Raw genomic sequence first — 23063 nt, 5'->3', positions numbered from 1 at the left:
CAAAAGTCGTCTGGGGGAGTGAACGTGTGAAGAAAGGCGTGGGATCCTGGAAACTGGTACTCGTACTGAGGTAAAAATTATCAACTAAGGGAGGTTTAAATACCGCTGCGGAGACAGCAGTATTCGTGCTCGCTTCGGCAGCACATATACTAAAATTGGAACGATACAGAGAAGATTAGCATGGCCCCTGCGCAAGGATGACACGCAAATTCGTGAAGCGTTCCATATTTTTTCGTCTCCGCGGTCTCAAAGCCCCTCCCGGGGAGGACCTTTTTGTCCCCCCGAGACGCGGCTCGGGGTGTTCCAGCTCCCCGTGAGGTCGGGGGAGCTCCAGGCGCGGCTCTGTGGGTTGATGTTCGTCTGTGCCAGGGCAGCTCTGCTGGCCCTGTCCCGCTGTGCCCCCGCCCTGTCCCTCACTGCGGTCGCGTTGTGGCAAGGGCAATCGAGTCCCCCGGCAGTACCGTGGGTTTTTATTGAATTGCTCTGTTACAGCAAGCTCGGCCCCGGTGGGGAGCAGCGGGGTCCCAAGGCCAGCCCCAGACCCCCATCCAGCTCAGCTCCCTGCAGGGCATCAATCCCACCGCAGGGAGCTGGGGCCAGCCCCGTCCTGGCACTCTGACCCTCCCCAGCACCCACTGTCCCACGAGATGGTGACACCATGCCAGTGGGCAGGATGTGCTCAGGCCTCTTCTGTGCAGCTCTGGGGGTCAGCAGTACCCCAAAGCCCTGTGACCCTGGCTTGCGCGGCGGTGACAACCGGGGAGGGGTCTCTGGGGGTCCATGGGACACCGTGGCCCACTCAGACAGCGCTCTCCTGGTAGCTGTCGTCCTCCAGGAACGTGCTCAGCCTCCTCCCAGAGCTGGGGGCCACATCCTGCCCTGGGGCTGTGACCTCGCCATCACTCTGCTCCTGGGCAAAGTGAATGAAAACCTGCAGGATGAGATGATGAGAGACAGCACCACAGGACAGGGCCACCACACCCTCACACCCGCCTCCCCATCACCTGGTCCAGTGTGGTCTGGGACACAGAGTAATCCTCTATGTGGCAGGGGCCACGGTGGGCAGCCAGAAGGCTGAAGACGGTGGCCAGGGAGGTGACACGGGCAGGCAGGTGGTACTGCAGCAGTCCCCCGTGCTGCTCCTGCAGCACGATGCCGGGGAAATGCTGCTGCAGCAGGGTCTGCACCGCTGCTGGGCCAGGGCCCCCTGCCCGCACCACCACAGTGTACCCATCCCCAAACCTGCGGGGAGAGGGGACACTGCTGTGAGGACTGGCCATGACCACCACCCTCAGAGACCCCCCCTTAGCCCCCAGACCCGGTACCTGTTCTTGAGGTGCTGGACGCTCCCCAGGCAGCGGAACCGGCCGTTGACCATGATGGCCATCCTGGTGCAGAGTGCCTCACACTCCTCCATGCTGGGGGGACACATGTGAGTCCCCCCTAGGGCAGAGGGACATTCCCCTCTGGGGGGTTCCCACTGGAATAGGGGTGCTCCTCTATGGGGGGGTTACGGGGGCAGAGAGGTGCTGCCCTTTGTGGGGGCTGCAGGCCCCGGGTGGGGACTCACCTGTGGGACGTGAGCACCACAGACCGGCCATCCCGGATAACGCCAAGGATGCGCTCCCACAGGAACCTCCGGGCTTGTGGATCCATCCCCGTTGTGGGCTCATCCTGCAATGGTCCCAGCCCAGGGTCAGCCCGGGCAGGACCCTGGTGCTGCCGTGGGGCCTCCCAGTGCCCCCCTCACCAGGAAGACGACAGGGGGGCAGCCAAGGAGGGCGATGGCTGTGGAGAGCTTGCGCTTGTTGCCCCCGCTGTACTTGCCCGCCGGCCGGTCTGCGTGCGGGCCCAGCCCCAGAGCAGTGATGCCCCACTGAGCCACCTGCGAGAGACAGAGGGGGTGAGGGGTAGGGGCTCCCCATGGGCTGGGGAGGACAGGGTACAGGCCCTACCCTGGGGGTCTCCTCCTCTGGGACCCCACGCAGGCGGCTGTAGAACTCCAGGTGCTCCCGCCCTGTCAGCAGGTCCGTGATGGCATCAAACTGGGGACAGTAACCCATGTGCTGGTGGACAGACTGGAGGTCGGTGAGCACGCTGCAGGATGGGGACAGGGAGAGGTGAGCATGGGACAGGGAGAGGTGAGCATGCCGTGGGATGGGGACATGTGGGATGGGGACATGCGACAGGGATACTGTGAGAATAGGAACAAGCAGCTGCAGGGATGAGGCTGCAGGACAAAGGACCAGGAAGAGCACAGGGTGGGGACAGAGATGATGGCATAGGTGATGTGGGGACATGGAGAGGGATCTGAGTCCCTGCATTCACCTACCTGTGCCCCTTCAACCAGGCCTCTCCCAGCGTCACCTCTGTGTCCCCCGTCAGCATCTTGAAGGTGGATGTTTTCCCAGCACCGTTCACCCCCAGGAGACCAAAGCACTGTGGGGGCAGAGCAAGGTCACTGGCAGCCCTGGCTGTGCCCACAGAGCTGTCTGTCCATCTGTCCCTCACCTCCCCGGGGGGGATGGCCACGCAGAGCCGGTCCACGGCTGGAATCTTCCTGCGCCGGTACACCTGCATGGAGGAGAGCTGGCACTGGGTGCTCCCTCCTGTCACTGCCAGTGGGGCCAGGGCTTCTGGGTGGGCTGGAGCTCACAGCAGGGTCCAGCCCCACGTGCCCACCTTGGTCAGGTCCTTCAGCAGCAGGAGGTGGCCATGTGGGGGGATGCTGCCCACCCTCGCCCGCTCCCTGGCCACATCCTGGTCCTCATCCCTCAGCGAGGGCAGCTCCAGAGCCCGTGGCCTGTGGAAACAGTGGCAAGGGCACATCCAGGGCTGTCCACCCCCTTGAGCACCCCCAGGGTGCTGTGCCCAGTTCTGGGCTCCTCAGGTTAGGAAGGACATTGAGACACTTGAGCATATCCAGAGGAGGGCAACGAGGCTGGTGAGGGGCTTGGAACACAAGCCCTGTGAGGAACGGCTGAGGGAGCAGGGGTTGTTTAGCCTGGAGAAAAGGAGACTCAGAGGTGACCTTATCACTCTTTACAACTCCCTGAAAAGTGGTGGTAGTCAGGTGGGGGTTGGTCTCTTTTTCCAGGCAACAGCTGACAGAAGGAGAGTACGCAGTATTAAGCTGCACCAAGGGAAATTTAGGTTGGATATTAGGAAAAAGGTTTTTATGGAAAGAGTGATAAGGTACTGGAATCATCTGCATGGAGAGGTGGTGGAGTCACCATCCCTGGATGGATTTAAAGGAAAGACTGAGTGTGGCACTCAGTGCTGTGATTTAGTCTAGGTGTTAAGGCATGGGTTGGACTTGATGATCTTAAAGGTCTCTTCCAACCTGGTGATTTAGTGATTTAGTGATTTAGTGATTTAGTGATTTAGTGATTTAGTGATTTAGTGATTTTGTGATTTTGTGATTTTGTGATTTAGTGATTTTGTGATTCTGTGATTTTGTGATTCTGTGATTTTGTGATTATGTGATTCTGTGATTCTGTGATTTAATGATTCTGTAATTCTGTGATTTTGTGATTCTGTGATTCTGTAATTCTGTGATTCTGTAATTCTGTGATTCTGTGATTCTGTAATTCTGTGATTCTGTAATTCTGTGATTTAATGATTCTGTAATTCTGTGATTTTGTGATTCTGTGATTCTGTGATTCTGTGATTTAATGATTCTGTAATTCTGTGATTTTGTGATTCTGTGATTCTGTAATTCTGTGATTCTGTGATTCTGTGATTCTGTGATTCTGTGATTCTGTGATTCTGTGATTCTGTGATTCTGTAATTCTGTGATTCTGTAATTCTGTGATTCTGTGATTCTGTGATTCTGTGATTCTGTGATTCTGTAATTCTGTGATTTAATGATTCTGTAATTCTGTAATTCTGTGATTTTGTGATTTTGTGATTCTGTGATTCTGTGATTCTGTGATTTAATGATTCTGTAATTCTGTGATTCTGTGATTTAATGATTCTGTGATTCTGTGATTCTGTGATTCTGTGATTCTGTACCCCCCGGCCAGCACTCACCCCAGGCGCAGGAAGAAGCGGTGGTACTGCAGCAGGAGGGTGAAGAGGAAGAAGACGATGCCCTCGACAGCCATGGCGAACATGTTCTTCCCAGCCAGGTCCCAGGAGAGGGGGGACACAAAGCGCTTGTCCCCTGCAAAGCAGCAAGAGGGGCTGTGGGAATAGGGGACCCCTGTGCTGGGCTTTGGAGAGAAGAACAGCCCTAACACCCCTGGACTCACCAAACCTCTCAAAGGCATCAGCCATCGCCTGGTTCTTCACCATGTCAATGAGGCCTCGGCCCAAGCAGAAGTGGGGGAAGATGAGGAAGACCTTCTTCAGGACACGGTTGATGTCATTGAGGTTCTGATGGGGCAGCAAGGAGAGGGGTGGGGAAGCTGGCACTGGCCCTGCAGGGAAGGGATGGGGGGTCCAGGGCATCCCGAGGCTCACTTGGTCCACAAAGAGCTCCAGCACAAAGGTGGCCACGCTGCCGTTGATGCCGATGAAGAGGTTGATGCAGGTCAGGGCCACGTAGGCGGTGCTGGGGATGCTGAAGAGGAAGGAGGCTGGATACATCAGGGGGGTGATGGACCATCTGCAGGGGGGAGAGGCAGGGGCTGGCCAAGGTGCACCTCCTGACCTGGGGGGGCTTGAGACAGCACCCACCCTCCCAAGCACCAGAACCCCCTCAGCCCCCAGCCCCACAAACCCCCTCGCCCCTGCTGGGTTCTGCCGCCCCATCACCCGTAGAGCAGCAGCAGCAGCACCAGGGAGGGCAGGTTGGCTGAGGACACGTAGGATTCCTGCTGGAAGCAGAGGAAGATGAGGATGACCAGCAGGGCGGGGACCAGGTAGTTGCACTGTGGTGATGGAAAAGCCAGGAACGGGGTCAGGGGTGGGACCAGACCCCTTGGAACTGGTCCCTGTCCCCATCCCCATCCCCACCATGTCCCAGGCGAAGTTGCCCAGCCAGTAGGTGATGGGCTTCATCCCGCTGACGAACTGAAGGTGCTTGGCCTTGCTGACCCGCTCCTCAATGAGGAAGACGACGAAGCTGGCCGGGACAAAGGACATGGCGAAGATCACGCAGATGGAGACCAGCACGTCCACAGAGGTGGCCATCCTGCCAAGGAGGGGAGAGCTCAGCAGGGGCCAGAGGGGGCTGCGGGACCCCCATCCCCAGCACTCACAGGGCGGCCTCGGAGAGCTGCTCCTTGGTGAGGTTGAGGGGGTGGTTGGTGGCCGTGATGCCGAAGCGCGCGGGGTCGGTGCCGGGGGGCAGCCGGGCTCGCAGCAGCCCATTGCTGGCCACGTTGAGGAAGGAGACCATGGCGTGCCAGCCCTTGTTGTTGAACCAGACCTGCAGCATGGGGAGGGCCGGGCAGCTCAGAGCCCCCCACCCAGCCTGGCACTGCCCCTGGCAGCGCTCGGTCTCACCAGGAGCCCCCCCACTCCCCACGGGGCTCCTGCTCCCCTCCAGCCCCAGCCACTCTCAATCCTTGTGCTGCTCCACCCCTTGAGGGGACACCACTGTCACATCCCTGCTGCCCCCCAGCTCTCACCCCTGAGGGACCCCCAGCCCTGGGCACACCTTGATATTCCTGCGGGCATCCAAACCCTCGATGAAGCGGCTGAGGTTGGCCAGGAGCTGATCCGAGGGGCTGCCCTGGGTGCAGGAGCACAGCGTGAGGAGGGGTCTCCCAGCACTGGGACACCAGAGCTGAGCCAGGGGCTGAGTCCAGCTGTACCGGGGTGATGTTGAGCAGGACTCGGAGCTCCAGCACCACCTGATCCACCTCTGCTGCCGACGGCAGGGCCTGGGAGCTGCCAGCGCCCAGGGAGAAGCCGCCGTACCTGCAGGAGAAACGGGGCTCCCAAACTTGCCAGAGAGACTCCCACTGCCAGCATGCCATGTGGGTCCCTTCCACTCCAGAAGATTCTACAATTCCACAGTTCTATGGAACCTTCCACCCATTCCCCACTGCCACCCTCGTGCAAACTCAGCTCTCCACTTGCCCAGATGCCAGAGTAAGGGACACACAGCAGAGGGCTGAAGGCACCTGGATGATGGCTCTGCCCAGGGACCACTCAGGCTCTCCCCAAACCCACCAGGGTCTCCCTCCATCCCTGGCTGTGCCAGGCCCCAGTCCCTGCCCTGCTCACCTCTGCTCATTCACCCACTTCTTGTTCCTCAGCCTGAAAGAAATGAGGTGAGGGGAGACAGAGGGGAGAGAAATCCCCCAAGGAGACATTAGGGCAGCACCTGTCCACCCAGCAGTGTCCCCTTCCCCTCGGTGTCCCCACTGTGCCCCTGCAGTGTCCCCTGTGTTCCCAGCACTCACTCCTGACGGATGATCTGGGGATAGGTCTTCACCAGATAGTCGGAGATGTTCCTGCCCGTCAGATTCTGAAGGATGTCCCCTGTGCCCCTCTGCACCTGTGGGATGGACAGACGGGCTAGATGGACACCCAGCCCTGTGGCATCCCCAGAGCATCACCTGCCCCCACAGCCAGCAGTGACGGAGCCCTGAGGCTGCCCCTGCTAGGCTGGGAGTTACCTGGGGGGGTGGGAGCCCCCCGGCCCCCTCAGGACACTCAGGCAGCATCCTGTGTGCCCCCGGCCCACTGCACTGGCACGGGGGGGACGGCCAGGCCCGTGTCCAGTTCCCACGCTGCAGCACTTCCAGCAGGGATGGGGGGGCTGCAGGGGCCGAGAATCCATCGGGGTGGGAAGCTGGTGGGCACAGCCCCGTCCTGGGCACCCGGGGAAAGAGAGAGAATCCTGTTACCAGCCTAGTGTGAGCCAGGGGCACCGGCACCCAGCACGGGGATGTTGGGGTCTCACAGCATCACACCAGGCGGCAGAGCTGCTCCGTGGGCAGGCGGGCACTGAGGTGGGGGCCAAGCCCCGGCTGTCCCCTCCAGCCCCTGCAGCCCCCGGCCCGCGGACACTCACGCCTTCCCCTCCTCCTTCATGCACTTGGTGCCGAAGCCGGGCTCAGCCAGGAGCGCGTCCAGCAGCCGGGCTGTGTCGGCATCTCCCGGGGCATCGTTGCTGCCGGGAGACACAGGATTGAGCTGGTGGCAGTGGCGGACGAGGGACAGGGCGGGCAGAGGGCTGGGGACACACCTGAAGAAGGTGAACTGCTGCCCGTACATCCAGGGCTGGAGCTGCAGGGGCGGGTACTTCCCGAAGGGCGGCACGATGAGGCTGAAGAGCAGCGCGATGCAGACGAAGACGGCGGGGAGGACGATCTGAGGAGGCCGGGGGTGGGGGGATCAGGGCTGGCTCTGCCGCACCTCGCCCCGTCCCCTGCCCCGTCCCCTCCCCGCGGCTCCACCTGCGCGAAGAAGCCGCGGGTGCTGCGCCGAGCGTGGAGCATCCTCTTGGTGAAGAGAGCGCGGAGCTGGCGGCAGGTGAGCGCCCAGCCCCTCACCCTGCCGCTCGCCTGCCCCGCCGCCCCCCGCAGCAGATCCGTCTCCCGGGGCTCCTCCGCTGCCGGGGCAGAGACGGGTCTGGCAAAGGACTCGTGCCAGGCGGGGCGCGGGGGGGACAGGGTGCTGGCAGGAGCATCCCCCCCACCCCAGCAGGGACGGGATGCTGCAGGCAGGAACCCCCAGCCCCCACAACAGCCCCCAGCTCCTACCTCGCCGGGCTCCTTTGGCTCAATGTAAAGGAGAGGAGAGAGGGGTTACAGCCGCGTGGGGGTCAGCACCCACCCGGGGCAGAGCCCCAGACCACCACAGCCCCCCCCCCCAGACTCCTGTGGCTGTCCCCACGCCAGTTCTCCCTCCAGGATAAGGGGGCTGGATATGTCCCCTGGGATTTCACATCCTACCCCAACTCCTGCACAGATCTGGACTCCCCCAAACCCACCCTCATCCCAGATCTTTGCTCTGGGGACACCCCAAAACTGGGAGGTAGCTATGTTGCATGAGGAGCCCTGAGTATTCCCCTGCTGAAGGGACACGTGCCTGAAGGGACGCCTGCTCTGATGGACAGCTGCCCAGATGGACACCCCAGGCCAGGGCTGGAGGTGGGGAGCACTCAGCAGCAGATCAGGGGTCCCACCTCCCCCATCCTTACCCATCTCTCCATCGGCCACATCCCCATCCCCCGTCTCGCCAGGGACCGCTTCTTTCATGGTGCCTGACAAAATGAGGACAAGATGCCAGGGCAGGACCAGGGGCACAGGCTGTGACACCTCTCTGCATCCACAGGTGCTCCCAGCGGGGCCCCCAGCCTTGGCAGGGACACACAGGGTGCTGGGGACACCCCACCTCTCTGCTCTGGGCTGCTGAGCACCTCCCCAGCCCCCCCTGTACCCCAGAGCTCAGCTCCAGCCAGGACTGAGGGGTTTTACCTGTGGTGTCAGAGTCCAGTGCTGTGTCCTCGGCCACCTTCAGGAAGATCTGGGGGTGTGGGAGGGCTGGTGTTAAACATACTCCAGAACCCACACCCCAGTGAGGGAAACCCCCTGGCCATGAGCACCCTGAAAGCCCTTTGAGCACAGCCCCCTGGGTACCTCTTCCAGGCTGGTGTCAGAGATGCCGTAGCTGGAGACCCCCAGTTCCCCCAGGTGTGCATCCAGCTCGCGGAACAGCTCCCCGAAGGCCCCGTCCCTGGCCCCGCTGTAGGGCAGGATGAAGAGCACCTCGTGCCCGATGTCCTCCACCAGCCGGGAGCCCGGGACCAGCTTCTGGATCAGTGCTGACAGCTGGGCCACATCTGGAGGGATGGGAAGGGCTGGAAACCTGGGGCAGGAGCCACTGGCTGTCGCAGACAGCTCCACCCTCCGGCATCCCAGCCTGAGAGTTCCCAGGGGAGATGGAGGGGATGGAGATCCCCTTCTGCACCTCCAGGGAAAGGAGGAGAGGCACCAGACGCAGGGCTGTGCCCCCCCAACCTCCCTGGCTGACAGGGGGTGTATAGGGAGCAGCTGGGGGTGACACTGTGAGGGGACAAAACGCTCACCCACGGTGCTGGCGTCACTGCCCCGCTCGCTGCCCAGGCCCGTGTCACTGCTGTGCTCCGAGTCACTGCCATCCTGCAGGAAAGGGTGGCTGGAGCACCCCACAGCAGGCCCTGGCCCCCAGTGCCCACTAATATCCAGGACAGAGACACTGGCTGCCCTTTGGGGGATGATCACCAGGGCCAAGGCTCCCACCTTTCTGGTGGCACCAGGGACAGTGCCAGTGTTGCCGCCTGTCCCGCTCCTCTCCCGCTTCACCAGGGTGAGGTGGTAGCCGGTGCCAAGCCTGGCCTTGAGGAAGAGGGGGGACCCACAGCAGCAGAGCCGGCCCTGTGAGATGATGGCAGTGCGGTCCCCCAACAGCTCCGCCTCGTCCATGTAGTGCGTGGACAGGATGATGGTGCGGCCTGGGGACCGGGAACAGGCTTGACACCAAACCCTCCTGCCGGACCCCCCATTTCAGGTTCTCCCCACCAGCATATCCCACTGCTCCCCCCAGGCTGGGGGGCTCAGAGGGTGAAACGGGAGCCCCCAGCCCTGACCTTTGCGGTACTTGAGCAGCAGCTCCCAGATGCTGCGGCGGGAGTAGGGGTCGACGCCGGCCGTGGGCTCGTCCAGGATGACCACCCGGGAGCCGCCCACGAAGGCGATGGCCACCGAGAGCTTCCGCTGCATCCCGCCTGCAGAGGGACAGCGTTGGGGGGGCTCGGAGCCACCGACCCCCGCTCAGGCACCCGGCCTGACCCCCGCACGCACCCGAGAGGTTCCTGGTCTGCTCCCGGCGCTTGTGGGGCAGCCCCGTGTCCTGGAGCAGCTGCTCCATCTCCTCCTGCACCTGCTGCTCCGAGAGCCCCTTCAGCCGCCCGTAGAACCAGACGTGCTCCTCCACCGTCAGGCTGTGGGGGCAGGGGGAAAAGCAGGGTGAGGGGCACAGGGACAGCCCTGCACCACTCCCCAAACCTCCCCACCACTGCCTACATGTCGAAGAGAACGTTGTGCTGGGGACACATCCCCATGGATTTGCGGATGCTGTCGATATCAGAACGGATGTCCCAGCCCAGGATATAGGCAGTGCCCGAGGTGGGGGGCAGGAGGCCTGTCAGGATGGACCTGGAGGTGGTGAGGAAAGTGGGTCATGGAGCACAGGAGCAGCAGGGCTTGGGATCAGGGTACCCTGTCCTGTGTGGGGACCACATGGGGACAGGGTCAGGCTGAGCTCCTGTCCCCAGCCATGGCCATGCAGCCCCTCTCTGGCTCACATGGTGGTGGTCTTTCCAGCGCCGTTGTGGCCCAGGAAGGATGTGATCTGACCCTCGTAGAAGTCCAGGCTCAGCCCGTTGACAGCGGCACGGCCGCTGCTCCCATAGACCTTCACCAGGTTGCGGATGGAGACACCAGGCTGGAGTTCGGCAGGCGGCTCCTCCACCAGCACTGGAAGCCACCAAGGGGTCACATCCCTCACCAGGACCCCTTGCTGAGGGCAGGACCCCTCGCCATGGGGTGCAGGGCTCTCAACTGGGGAGCAAGGCCTGGGCTGGAGGGCTTCAGCCCTGCTCTGTGGCCACTGCCCTCAGCCACACAGCTCCAGGGTGGCCAGGGACTCACCTTGGGGTGCAGTGTGGGGGCTGGTGTGGTACAGGGAGTGCCTAGATGAGGATGACTCTCCAAACCAGTAGCTCTTCAGGAAGGGGAAATTCCAGGGCTTGGGGATCCCGTACTGACCTGCAGCAGAAGGGGCTGAGTGGGGCCGGAGCTGAGTGGCAGCTGGGGGTCAGGGGAGCTGCACTCACCTGGGAAGACACCCTCGATGTACCAGGTGGCCAGGCCATAGAGGAGAGCGTCCAGCAGCAGCAGCCCCATGGCCGCAGCGAAGCTGTACGGGTCTCCTGGCACGGGGCTGGCAGCCAGGTTGTGCCACTGGATGCCCACCCCCTGCTCCTCGTAGAGGGAGAAGTAATCACAGCCAAAGCCAAAGGCCACGGGGGACAGCAGGCTCTGAGGATGGAGAGAACAGTGTGGGCAAAAATTGGCCAAGGGGGTGCAGCCCAAAGCCCCCCACCACGAGCACCAGGGGCATGGCAGAGGGGCAGCTCCTCACCACAAGGACACGGATTGGGAAGGTGATGTAGTCGCGCCAGGCGACGCACAGCACGTAGGGCAGGTACAGCGAGAAGTAAATGATGCCACCACACGCCGAGGCCAGGTTGGCACGGGGGAAGAAGGTGCTGATGAGGAAGCACTGGCTGATGGTGGCCACCGAGAAGGTGCCGAGGAAGAGGAAGATGACGGCTGGGTCGCTGTAGGGCAGGATGTTTCCCATCTGTGGATGGAGGCATGTTGGAGCCTGTGGAGCCCCCCATGCTGGGGGCAGGTTCCCTGTGTCACCCCCACTGTCCTCTGAGACTTGCAACCTGCCTTGAGGATGAGGACAAGGAGGGCAGAGCTGAGAAGGAAGGGGATGAAGCTGCTGAGGAACCAGCTGAGCCAGAGGATCCCGCTGCTCAGCCCCATGGTCTTCATGGTCTCCTTGAGACGCGTCTCCTTCTCGTGCACCACCCCCTTGATGATCATGGCCACTGAGTAGATCCAGGCCAGGGTCATGAAGAGAGGCAGCGAGCGGTTCAGGACCCTCAAGAACCTGGGGAGGTACCACCAGACATTCCACCCTTATCTCAACGCTCCCAGCCACTGTTGGGCCAGGACCACCAGGGCACGACCAGCCCTGTGCCACCTCCCCAGAGCAGTGATGCTGCAGGATGCTTGGATGTGTCCCCCATGGCAGCAAGGTGTCACCCAACAGTCCCACGGTCCAGAGCTCCCCCTGCCCACTTACACATCGTCCACGTAGCAGGGGTAGGGCATCTGCTGGACGTAGACCCCTGTCCGTGGGGCAGCCCCAGTCTGCACCCTCACCACTGCCTGCTCCACCAGGTCCTGAATGTAGACGAAGCCCCCCCAGATGTAGCGCAAGTCACTGAAGGGGTCAGCGGCGGGGCCTGGGTCCCAAAACCTGGGGGCAGAGCACGGCGCTGGGACCAGGGATCCCCTGGCAATGGGAACAGGCTGCTTGGCTGGCCGTGGAGACAGACAGGGTGGGCATCCCCCAACCTGTCCTTGATCTTGTTGGTCCTCGTGACGTCGTCAATGTCCATGCGGATCTTGTAGCGGACGTGGGGTGGCAGTCCGGGGGCCGTGGCATTGATGGGGGGCTGGAAGACCACTGCTGCCCAGAACTGCTGCTCCTCCAGCAGCTCCAGGGCCCGGGCTACCAGCTGCTCCTCGGTGGCCACTGCCTCGATCTTGTCCAGGCAGACACACTGTGGGAGGGCAGGCAGGGCTCAGCAGGCACAGGTGGTGCAAGGGGCCAGCCCGCCCACAGCGGGTGACACACACCTCCATGAACTGTGACAGCGTGCTCAGGGCTGCGTCCACATCAGCGTACACCTGGTGCCAGGTGAGGCCTGGTCCTCCTGCCGGCCCTGCCAGGAATGTGGCCAGCTCTGGCAGCTTCCAGGAGGTGCCATTGAGGAAGCCATCCAGGAGCTGGGCTGTGCTTGGGGCCAGCAGCAGGTCCTGCAAAGCACCAGGATATGGGAGGCCATGCAACCCACCCTGCTCCTGGCCAGCTGCACCCCAGCACACCCCATCTTGCACCCCACAGCAACCCTGTTCCCAGTGGGAGGAGTGTGGGGTCACACACCTGGAGCACCTGCATCTCCAGGCTGCTGTTGAGGAGGGTGTAGATTTGGGGTCCCAGCTCCTTCCAGGCACCCCCCAGCTCCCCCAGCACTGCCAGCTCCCGGAAGGTCCGATTCACCTGTGTGAGGGAGGTGAGGCAGGTTCAGGATGAGACCCCCCCCAAACCCATCCAGGCCCCCTTCAGCCCCCACTCACCTCAGCCATGACGCTGTCAGGACCGGGTCCAGGTGGCGTGTACAGGATCTTCCCCACAAACAGGGGCTTGATCCCCCGCCAGAAGATCTGTGAGAGGGGGCTGGACTCCAGGCTGCGGAGCAGCTCCCGGCAGAAGGGACCTGGGGGTGCAGAGCTGAGCCCTCAGCACCAGCCCCACACCACCAGCCCCCACTGCCCCCCACAGCCCCTGGCTGAGCCTCCTGCAGCCCCCCACTCACTGGTGCTGCCTGAGGCCACGGGTCTCTGCTCAGAATTGTTACGGTCCAGGAAGGCTTTGACATCATTGTCCTCGTACCAGTTGAGGGAGGGGATCCTGAGCCCCCCGCCCTCGGGGTGTCCACAGGCGATGCGTGACAGGGCTGTGAAGGCACCCGTGCTGCTGTTGGGGGCCCTCAGCTCCACAAGCTCCTGACGCAGCTCAGCCAGGCTGGTCATGGAGGAGACCTGGGGAGAGTGGGAGAGAGTGGAGAGGGGCAGTGGGGGGACAGGGGCACCCAGGGACTCGGTGGGGGTGGGTAGGGGGCAGGGGAGTGAGGGGTGTTACCTCCTCCATCAGGGATGCTGCATCCCGCAGGAAGCTGCCCAAAGCTTCCACAGTGCCTGTGATCCCGCCCAACTCTGAGCTCAGCTGTTCCTACAAGGGGCATGAGAAGGGGGTCACAGCCCTGCCGGGGAGGCCAGGGGTCTCTGCCTCGGTGTTTTCCAGCACCCGACCGCGTTGGGGGCTCACTGTCAGGAGTCGTGGGAAGTCCATCTGGGAGAGGAAGGAGCCCTCCATGGCACGGAGCTGGGAGCTGGGCAGTGCGCAGAGTTGTTGCTGCAGGCTCTGGGTGGAGTCGGCGTCGCCGCCCACCAGGAAGCCCCCCAGGACCGAGGCGTTGCAGACCAGGGCCTTTAGCGGGAGGCGGATGCTCGCCAGGGAGAACTGGAAGGAGAGGGGAGTCATGATGAGGTCACCGGGAGTGGGCGCCGGGAGTGGGCACCGCGCCGACACTCACGATGCGGGGGCTGAGCCGAGCCCCCATCAGCTCATCCACCAGCGCCGGCGGCAGAGATGTGTTGGTCCGCAGGAACTGGGAGAAGGTCTCGTCCTCTCTCAAGTATTCCCGCACGGGCAGAGCTGGGGGAGCAGGGATCAGACAAGGGGTCTCGCTCCCCCAGCACCCCCTGCCCCCGGTGCTCACCCCTCCGCTGATTGCCGCTGTCCCGGAGCCGGCGCAGGGCGGGCAGGAGCCGGGAGAAGCTGTGCAGGAGCCGCTGCCCGTGGCCGCGGAGCAGGACCTGCCGGGCTTCGGTCAGGAGGCGGGAGAGGCTGCGACATGGGACATGGGGTGGGCAATGAGACCCCGGGCCAGCCCCGCTCCGCGCCGCAGCTCCCCAGCCCCGCCGCTCACATGGAGCCGTCGAAGTTGCCCACCACGCCAGGGGCCTCTCCCGCCGTGGGGTGACGGAAGCAGGGGTTGTTCATGTTGCAGATGATGCCCTGCAGCCAGGGCAGGGTCCCCGCCGAGGGCAGCGCCTTGTTGGGAAAGTGGCCTGAGGGAGAGGGAGGTTCAGGGGGGCAGTGTAGGACCCCCGGGACCCCACACACACCAGAGCAGAGCGAGCCCTGTGACCACCTCCCGTGTTTGTCACCCCGGTGTCACCTCGAAGGGCTCCCTACAGGGGCACACAGAGGGGTCTTGGCTGGCTCAGGGGATCCTGCAGGGGACACTCACACTCATGCTGCTTGAAGGGCGGGTGGGATCGCCGCACTGAGATCAAGATAAGGAAGAGGAAGAGGGGCCACAGGATCTCGATAGCCAGCTGGATCTGGTGGAGACGCAAGGTTGGTGGGGATCCCGGCCCCCATCAGTGTCCAGGGCTCTGCCTGTCCCTGTGGCAGAAGCCAGCGGCTCTGGGTAACCCCACCCCAATCGCCCACTCACCCGCTGCCGCCGGCGGTAGGTGAAGTTCTTCCAGAGCAGCAGCCCCAGCTGGGTGCCCACGGCCATCGCGGGGGTCGCGGGCCCCGCTTGGCTCCGGCTGCGGGTGAGGGCAGGGGGGGGTAGCCCCAAGCTGAGGGTGACGGCTGGGCTCTCACTTCCTTCTGCTTCGGGGCTTATCACACCCCGGGCACAGTGCCGGGCACAGGGCTGAGCTCCGGGGCCGGCAGGAGCCGGACGGCATTCCTGCAGCAAAGCTCCTTTCCGGAGCTAAAGGCTCAAATCACATTCTTTCCTAAATCAAAAGCACCAGAATTGGGCACGAGCTCTGTCCAGGAGCCAGGAGCACGATTCACTGCCCACGCCGGGCACAGGGAGCGGTCTGGCACCCCAGAAGTAGCTGCGGGCGGGCTAGGCAGCCCGGGGGAGGCTGAGACCTGCCCGTGCCTCAGTTTCCCCGAGAGAGGTGGAGCATTCATCAGCCCAGGAGCGGAATTGCTCCGGTTCAGTGAGCTCGAGGTGCGAGCTCCGACACCGGGATCCCGCGGGCAGCAGCCGCGTCTCTGCCAGTTCCTGGGAATTCACCCACCCATGGAGCGGGGCCAGCAGCTCTGGGGCCCGCCAGAAAAGCTCTGCCAAGGCGGTTCAGCTACGAGCCCGGTGGCGGCGGCGGCACGACCCAACCCGCAGCGTTCCGCCCGGTGCACCCACCCGCGCCCCGGGAGAACCGAGCTCCGGGGCGGCTCCCCGGTCACCGCGAGCCTGGGACACCCCCTCCCCCGACTTGCCCCTCGTTTTCCCCCGGGGCCGGGGGAGCCGCGCACTCACCCGCAGCCCCGCGCTCGCCGCCACCCGCCCGCGCCCGGGGCTAAGCCGGGTCCCGGGCGCAGCCGGGATAAGCGGGCACGGGGCAGCGGGATTAGGATCCCGGCTGAGAAATCCGCCTAATCGGCCTGCGGGGCCGGACACGAGTGGATACGGGGGCAGGATTCCTCCGGGGATGCACCGGGGTCAGATGGGGTGACACGGAGAGAAAGAAGAAGCTGCCGGGGTGGAGGTGACACGGGGCGACAGAGGTGTCTGGGTGTCCGCATCCGCTGGAAACGGAGGGTGCTGCGGAAGTGCCGGTCCCGGGGGAGCCCCATCCCGCGGGGACCGCGGCTCTTTTCGGGACAGAACAACCACAGAATCCCTGGATCCTCCCGGGGGACTCGCGTGGGAATCTGCTCACTCATCTCACGAGGACAAACACGCCGCCTCGCTGCCACCGGGAGCTCGGCGGACCCCGCGAGCCCGGCAACCGCCGGACCGGCAGCTCCCGGCCCCTCCAGCCCCGCGTCCCCCAGCTCGGTTCGGCCGCACGGAGCCCCTCTCTGAGCAGGGTGCGGAATCACCGGGAGGCGGACCGGCCGGGAAGCCGTGGGGACAGCCCGGGGGAGAGACGGACAACCCAGGGAGGCCATGGGGACAGCTCGAAGGGACGATGAGGACAGTCCAGAGGGGACATGGGGACTGTTCAGGTCTACGATGGGGACACGGGGATTACCCCCGGGGGGGGCGGGGAGGCACTAAGAACCTCAGGGGGACGCTGGGCGGCCACATCCAGCCGAGACCAGGACCAGCAGCCGGGACACAGCCTCCCCTCTCCCCCCTCGCAGCCCCCGGCCCGGGCCCCGTTACCTGGTGCCGCTGCCTCTTTAAGAGACCCCGCGGCTCCGCCGGGCGCGCGCAGGCCCCGCCCCTCCCCGCGCGCTACAAAGTAGCCGTGGGCGTGACGTCATGGGAACCGGCTCTTAAAGGGGCAGGTGCGGCGGGGGGCGAGGAGCAGGAGTCCCTCCCTCGCCCCATCCCACCCCATCCTTGGGAGCACCCGCCTCGCCCACCTCATCCTTGGGAACCCCCGCCTCCCCCACCCCACCCTTTGGAGCCCCACGGAGCCGCGCGGCTCTTCGAAACGCAGCATTTCGCTCAAAAAGGTGGATCCCTTTCCGGACGGGCAGGTCCCGTCCTGTCCCGTTGGCATTGCTAATCACTCATCTACCAACCGCACATCTATGAACCCCGCAGCCCGTTCCCGGCTCCCGCTCCTCCCCCCGGGACACGCAGCATCCCGCCCCACCACCCTGGCACTCCGGGGGTCTCACCCAGGTCTGCGGCAGCTCGGAGCCCCCCCAGGCACAGAGAGATCCGCCCGAGGCCTGACAAGGCGCCTGCAGCAGAGACCAGCTCCTGTTTATGTTGAAAGGGGTTTTTTTAAAAAGGTTTCAGTCTGAGAGCATCTGCATTAAAAACCGCACGGGAGGGGAGACGTCGATGGGCACCGGCTGCACTCGGACACCGCCCCGGTGCGGGATGCGGCTGCAGTCAGCCTTGGCTCCAGCCTGGGCGATCAGGTTGCTGCAGTGCTGGGTGTGCCAGCTGTGCCAGCTGTGCCAGCTGTGCCAGCTCCCAGCCCAGCCCTGCAGCCATCACCGTGGCCTTGAAAACTTGGTCCCTATGAATCTGCAAAAAGGGCTTTTCCAGCATTTAGAGATCACACCAGAGCACAAACATTCACTCACAAACCCACACTCACAATCCCGAGGCCAGTCTCTCCCAGATGTGCTTCCCCCGTGTTCTGTGACCCCAGTCCCTCTCCTCCACAGGGCTGAGGAGGGTCCTGCCACCACAGGCATGAGCAGCAACACCGGGGACAGCATGGGCAGACACTCCCGCTCCTTGCTGAGGATCCAGGGGCATCACAGGGGTGTGTGGTGGGCTTTGGGTGCGTTAGAGGTGACACTGTCCACTCCCAGGTGCTGGAACATCTGCCACCTTCCTGCTGCCCCAGGGTCTTGGGGCTCCTGGGGGAACCGGCTGGGCTCCTCTCTAGAAACAGGGTCTTTATTTCCTCGCTCAGAAAAATAGATTCATTTCCAAAGTTAAAAAAGAGTTTTAAAAGAGGGAATGAGTAAAGTGGAGGCTGGAATGTGCCTGGAAGTGGGGCTGTACATGAGATGGTGCGGGTGGGGCTGAGCCATCCCGCTCAGTAGCTCTCCTCCTCCTCACGGTAGTAGTGGTACTCGAGGGGGTCCCCACTCTGGTCCCCAGCAGTGTTGGCCACCTCGCCCTGGCTGCCCTGTGGGCAGTACTTGGGGTCGTAGATCTGGCGGCCGAGGCCAAAGACCTGCCCGCTCTGGTTGGCGCCCTGGTTGGAGCCCATCTGCAGCGACATGGAGGAGTTGTCACACTTCTCTGTCCCCATCTTGGCATCATAGATGTGCCTCCTGGTGCCGGGAGCCGTCATGCCCACCTGGAAGGAAGGACAGGATGCAGCAGGGCTCAGCTGTGGTCCCCCCATCCCTCCCCAGCCCGGCGTGGGGGCTCACCTGACTGGCACACTTGTTGGTGCCCATCTGGAGGCTGATGGTGGAGTGGTCCATGGGTGGCAGGATCTGGTTTTTTGGATCGTAGAGGTGTCTCCGGGTGCCATAGGCTGTCATGCCGGACTGGCTAGCACACTTGTTCGTGCCCATCTGACAAAGGGGTCTGGTGAGGAGCGTGTGCTGCCTCACATGTGCCCCTTCTCCCCCAGTCCCGGGGGACACAGCCAGTGCTCCCTAACCCATCTCAGGCTCCCAGCCATTGAGTGCAGGACACAGAGCCAAGGCAGTCCCAGATCCCAAGGACACTTGAGGCACCTCATGCCTCAGATCCCTCCAGCAACGCTTGGAGCTGTAACAGTGCTGAGAATCTGATAGAACTGGGCACCCTTTTCCCAACCCTCCACCCATGGGACCCTGTGGGGCAGCCCACCTGCAGCCCGATCACACACTGCCCAGCCTTCATCTTGGCCTCGTCGAAATTCCTCTGCTGCTTCTCTGAGTACTTCACGCCGATGTCCACCCCGCTCTGCAGCCCCTTCGTCTTGGCCTGCCAGGAGTGGCTGGAAGTGAGGAAGGACAGGGGTCCCAAACCCCCCCACCCACTCCCTGTGCAGGGGGAGCTCTGCGATCCCACAGACACCACCCCAAACTGGGGGTCCCCATGGGGCTGCAGCCCCTCCCAAGCTGCTCATCCCCCCGTGCTCACCATTCCCGCCAGTGCCAGCAACGACACCTGCACCTGCGTCAGGTTCCCGCTCTCAAAAAGGTCATTGGCTTCAAACAGGTCCACGGGGTTCATGCCATAGCTGACCATGGCCTTGATGAAGTTGGAGAGGTTCTCAAGCTGCGGAGAGGCAGAGGGGTGAGCCCTGGTGGGTGATGGCAGAGGAACAGCAGGTGGGTGGCAGCAGAGCTGCACCTACCTGGTGCCAGTTCTGAGCCGAGCGGTTGATCTTCCTCACCGAGTTGGGCTGCAGCTCGTTCATGAGCCTGCAGGGAGGCAGGGGGACATGAGGCTGTGGCAGGAAGGAACCTCAAGGGGCTGCAGGGCATAGGCTCCTTTCAGGAAGGTCCAGCCCACAACTCCTCCATGTGAGGCAAATTTCCCCCCCAGGTCCCTGTTTGTTGTCAGGGCTCTCCCCAGACACAGAAGCCTTGGGGGTGACTCTGGCAGGTCCCACTGGCACGGATCCAGCCCACCCTTCCCACTACAAGGGCTGGTGAGGGTCCCCTGGAGGTTTGGTGTCCCCCATCATCCACCCAGCTGGAGCAGGGGCCGGGGGCCATGCTCAGGACCGCCCCAGGACTCACTCGCAGAGGATCACCCCATCCTTCAGCCCCTTCTGGAAGTCAGGTCCGATCTGTTTTCCTGTGACGCTCTCGATCCACGTCCGCAGCTCAGCCTCCTTCTGTGGGTCATACTTCTGGGCGAGCTGGGGGGCAGCAGGGGGACAGCTCAGGCAGGGCCCCAGTGTGCACCCCAAACCCCTCAGGGGGACAGTTCCTCCCTCGCTGGGATGGGGACAGGAGCATGAGGATGAGGCTGCCAGCAGACATAGCAGCTTCTGAACCATTCCAAAAGTATGAGAAGGAACTGCCCATGGGGTTAGGGGGAAGTTCCCCCCCACCGGGATCTGTCCCTCCCCGTCCCCTGGAGCCCGTGGGAGCTCAGCTCTGAGCCCCGGGGGTCCTGGCCACGCGATGCTCTCCCTTTTCCTTCCGGCGAGGCCCAACCTCCGCCACAGATTCCTCGGTCACCGCGGCTATGCCAGGAATGTGGACGCCTCCTCCCAAATGGAGACCAGCTGCCAGGGCCGGCATCATCTCCCACAGCGTCCTGTCGGCCCCAGCCCGCACGGGAAGGGAAAGTTCTCCTGGCCCGGGGAGGGAAGGGCCTGGAAAGCCCAAGTGCTGCCCCAGCCCAGCACCTCTGATGCTCCGCTGGCACCTGGGTGGCCCCAGAGCAGCCACCAACCTCTCGCCCATCCTGGGACCCTTCCTGGTCCCGTTATGTGCTGAGATCTATGAGTCCCTCGGGATCCTGGACACAGGGAGACACTGGGATGGGCACAGTCCAGCCCCACTAGGTGGTAAGGAGACACTCCAGTCCCAAATGGAAGCTCGACTGATGCAGGACACGGATCACCCTCATGACACCAGGTGTGTCCTGCCTGGGGGATTCTATAGTCCCACCAGCTGATTTTCCGGGGTGTGAGCAGCTGAAGCCAGCTCTTCTTCCCTCCCCACGGCCAGCTTGAGGATTTCCCAGGGCATGGGGAGTGCACAGTGGACCAGCCCCTGAGAGATCCCAGTCTGCAAGGGCTTGCACAGACTGGGAGCGTGTCACTGGTTTAACTGGTTCCCAGTGGATGATGTCACCTCCATCAGAGGCACCGGGGCAGTCGGACTGGCTCACGTCTTGCTGAATCAACACGAAGCACCAAGAGCACGCGGCGGTGAGGGCCCGGCGCGTGTCACCCGCTCAGCTGGGGCAGCCCAGCCCCAGGCAGGCCGGGGCCCGTCCGCTCCCCGTTACGAAATGCAAATCCCCGGCGAGCCCAGGGAAGGAGCGCCCGGCCACGGCCACCACATCCCACAGCCACGGCAGCCACGTGCCCGTCACCACTTGTCCCTTCTGCCTGCCTGCCCTGGCCCCGTCTAGGTGTCGCCGGGCAGAACACACTCAAACCATCGGCCACCTGCCCCGAGGTGACCACGGCTCGATCTCCGCTCGCCTGGGGCCGGGCACAGCCGCCGACCGCCCGGGGCTGCTGCGTCCCCCGCGCCCCCCCTGCCCGGCAGGACCCCCGTGCACGGCAGAGGGGTCAGGAGGATGCTGGCAGCTGCCTACACTCCGCGGCACCCCGATCCCTCCTAGGGGTGCAAACAGCTCTGCCGGAGGCTCCTATCCCTCCTTCCCCTTCCGGCCCCGCGGCACTTCGGAGCGAGAACCACCGGGGCCAAAAGCCGCATCCCCAGAGACGGCGCCGCGGGGACGCTACCAGGTCGGAGCATCCCGCAGAGCGATGTGGAGCTGCGGGGAGGCAGAAAGTGGAGAAGCTTCGTGGAGCTGGTTCGGAGCCGCGGATGATCGAAGTGATCGTCCCCAGTCCTCGGTGTGACGGGGACGCTGCCCCGCGGTTTGCCAGGGACAGCGGAGCCACAGCGGCCACCGCACGGGAGACACCCAGCCCCGGTCCCCCAAAACACCTCCCTGGGACCCTCTAGGTAGGCTCAGGGCACCCCGAGACTGAGAGCGCAGCTTCGGTATCCCCAGCCTTCAGAGACCTCGGTACACTGGGTCCTTCAGTTCCGCATCCTCCCGGGAAGCCCCGGATTTCCATCTTCCCGGAATCCCCCAACTTCTCCGCTCTTGGCCGGCTCTGCATTCCTGGGCATACCGGAAAAAACTCCCGCTCTCCAGAAGCCGGGATGCAACCGGAACGCCCCAGCAGCACCGGGATGCTCGGCTCTCCCGGACCTCCAGGAGTACCGGCAGCCACAGCTCCCGGGGTGGCCCCGGTATTCCCCAGCCCCCGCTTCACCCCCGTCCGGTGGTCCCGGTCCCGCCCGGCTCCCGCCGCTGCTCACCCGATTCTTGACTTCGGCGGAGAGGCCGTAGGACGGGCCCTTGTTGAACTGGCAGCTGCTCATGGCGGGGAACAGAGCCGGTACCGGAGCGGGGAGCGGGACGGGGCCGGTACCGGAGCGGGCTCGGGCGGGGCGGGGGCGGGAACGGGCCCGGCCCCCCCGCGTTCATTGGACGGGACGAAATATCCAAATAAGGGCAGGAGCGGCCGGATTGAGGGGAGGGTCCCGAGCCCCGACATTGGGACCCGGGGAGCACCGGGAGGCACCGGGAGGCACCGGGAGTCGGAGGAAGCCGGGGTGGGGTCTGGAGCCCTGGGCACGGGGCACCCACGGCCACGGACAGATGCACACGCAGACGGACGGGTACACGCGTGTGCATCCCTGCACACGGGTGTGTTGTGTGCACACACATACACACAACAAACACACACAACACAGCACACACACTCACTCACTCACACCTGTCTGCGCACACCCACGGTCACGCACACACGCAGGGCACACCTACACCTTCCCTCGTCCCCGCACCCATCCCCGACCCCGTCCCGCTCTCCTTTCCCCACCCCACGCCGTGCCCGTGTCCCAACCGAGCCCGCAGAAGTTCCACTCGAGACGGCCCGGTCCGGCCCGGCCCCGCGGGGAGGTCCCGGGACGAAGCGGGGGGGACACACCGTCACCCCGCGACCCTCCGCGGGGCTGGCAGCCGGCCCGAGCAGCCCGTGGGCAGCGGCCGGGGGTCCCCACGCAGCGCCCGGAGGGCCCGGCCCGGCCCTCACCGGGGGTTTATCCGACGTGCCCGGGATAGTCCCGTTGTGAGGTCGCGATGCCCCGTGGGTGGGAGAATCACGGGTGGGACTGCGGGTGCGCAGAGGTCGGTGGGGACAAGGGGCAGGGCTGTGACCCCCAGAGGGCCGGTCCCGGCACCGACACCGAGCCCACGGAAGGGCAGAGCCGGGACCATCCCACGAGTGGGAGCTCAGAGCCCCCCATGCCACTCCAGAGGGATGGCGCTTGGACGGGTGGACATCCCCAAACAGCGTGAACTGCCCAGAGCGCGGCAGTCCCACGGGGACCAGCACCGAGAGGGGCTCAGCCCCCCACCCCTCTGTAAGCCCCGGGCTGCAGCACCGAAACCCTCTCAAGCATCCCCAGAAGTGCCGGGGTCCCGCTGCCCCCTGGGACCCTGCAGGGCAGCCAGGGTGCCCCTGGCCCCGGCCTCGCTCCTGGGTGCGCGTTCGGCTTTTCCTGTTTCAGGTCGGGCTGCGAAGCCGATGAGGAAA

At 64.0% G+C, this 23063-nt stretch overlaps 2 protein-coding genes and 1 non-coding gene across 5 annotated transcripts; 1 reads left to right on the top strand and 2 right to left on the bottom strand.

The window, feature by feature from the left end:
• The first annotated feature begins 125 nt into the window (after positions 1 to 125).
• On the top strand, positions 126 to 232 carry LOC148182508 (U6 spliceosomal RNA). Its single transcript, XR_015774642.1, has one exon. It is a non-coding gene; the product is annotated as a U6 spliceosomal RNA (small nuclear RNA).
• A 221-nt stretch (positions 233 to 453) lies between these two features.
• Positions 454 to 16563, bottom strand: ABCA7 (ATP binding cassette subfamily A member 7). Of its 3 annotated transcripts, none has more exons than XM_088067651.1 (50): positions 16508 to 16563; positions 14831 to 15122; positions 14621 to 14714; positions 14297 to 14438; positions 14087 to 14214; positions 13901 to 14022; positions 13633 to 13827; positions 13447 to 13536; positions 13121 to 13346; positions 12882 to 13021; positions 12688 to 12804; positions 12381 to 12560; positions 12096 to 12304; positions 11821 to 11997; positions 11403 to 11625; positions 11086 to 11307; positions 10778 to 10982; positions 10593 to 10709; positions 10247 to 10418; positions 9966 to 10097; positions 9744 to 9883; positions 9530 to 9667; positions 9183 to 9394; positions 8990 to 9062; positions 8541 to 8743; positions 8379 to 8427; positions 8102 to 8164; positions 7356 to 7510; positions 7145 to 7269; positions 6971 to 7069; positions 6573 to 6768; positions 6357 to 6451; positions 6178 to 6210; positions 5763 to 5868; positions 5606 to 5680; positions 5205 to 5374; positions 4960 to 5137; positions 4759 to 4874; positions 4465 to 4609; positions 4254 to 4377; positions 4033 to 4165; positions 2683 to 2803; positions 2512 to 2589; positions 2333 to 2439; positions 1956 to 2097; positions 1751 to 1885; positions 1571 to 1674; positions 1326 to 1418; positions 1005 to 1242; positions 454 to 931 (listed from the first exon to the last, which is right to left on the bottom strand). In XM_088067651.1, the coding sequence occupies exons 2-50, from the start codon at positions 14894 to 14896 to the stop codon at positions 800 to 802; spliced, it is 6735 nt and encodes a 2244-aa protein (XP_087923777.1). In that variant the 5' UTR covers positions 14897 to 15122; positions 16508 to 16563; the 3' UTR covers positions 454 to 799. The 3 variants fall into 3 exon arrangements, with proteins under 3 accessions (XP_087923777.1, XP_087923779.1, XP_087923778.1); XM_088067653.1 differs by having other exon boundaries at positions 2512 to 2574; XM_088067652.1 differs by lacking the exon at positions 16508 to 16563 and adding an exon at positions 15656 to 15737.
• Positions 16564 to 17059: 496 nt separating this feature from the next.
• On the bottom strand, positions 17060 to 21911 carry CNN2 (calponin 2). Its single transcript, XM_005531189.3, has 7 exons — positions 21784 to 21911; positions 19504 to 19625; positions 19116 to 19182; positions 18899 to 19036; positions 18623 to 18739; positions 18196 to 18342; positions 17060 to 18119 (listed from the first exon to the last, which is right to left on the bottom strand). Exons 1-7 carry the CDS (start codon positions 21844 to 21846, stop codon positions 17853 to 17855), a joined length of 921 nt encoding a protein of 306 aa, XP_005531246.1. The 5' UTR covers positions 21847 to 21911; the 3' UTR covers positions 17060 to 17852.
• Between the last annotated feature and the right edge of the window lie 1152 nt (positions 21912 to 23063).

Source organism: Pseudopodoces humilis, chromosome 28 (genome assembly GCF_049639895.1).
Source record: "Pseudopodoces humilis isolate 2021_Gansu_Grassland_sample_001 chromosome 28, ASM4963989v1, whole genome shotgun sequence".
NCBI lineage: Eukaryota > Metazoa > Chordata > Aves > Passeriformes > Paridae > Pseudopodoces > Pseudopodoces humilis.
This window is presented reverse-complemented; position numbering and strand designations above follow the sequence as displayed.

What these genes read in the sequence shown, in the direction of transcription:
- ABCA7 (XM_088067651.1), bottom strand. Translation starts at nt 14,896, where the DNA reads ATGGCCGTGGGCACCCAGCTGGGGCTGCTGCTCTGGAAGAACTTCACC. An exon ending in CAGTGACGCCAGCACCGTGG is followed by an intron (nt 8,744 to 8,989) that starts GTGAGCGTTTTG and finishes CCATCCCTCCAG; the next exon opens with ATGTGGCCCAGCTGTCAGCA. An exon ending in ACTGGACTCTGACACCACAG is followed by an intron (nt 8,165 to 8,378) that starts GTAAAACCCCTC and finishes TCATTTTGTCAG; the next exon opens with GCACCATGAAAGAAGCGGTC.
- CNN2 (XM_005531189.3), bottom strand. Translation starts at nt 21,846, where the DNA reads ATGAGCAGCTGCCAGTTCAACAAGGGCCCGTCCTACGGCCTCTCCGCC. An exon ending in CCGCCGAAGTCAAGAATCGG is followed by an intron (nt 19,626 to 21,783) that starts GTGAGCAGCGGC and finishes GCTGCCCCCCAG; the next exon opens with CTCGCCCAGAAGTATGACCC. An exon ending in TGCTGGCACTGGCGGGAATG is followed by an intron (nt 18,740 to 18,898) that starts GTGAGCACGGGG and finishes CACTCCTGGCAG; the next exon opens with GCCAAGACGAAGGGGCTGCA.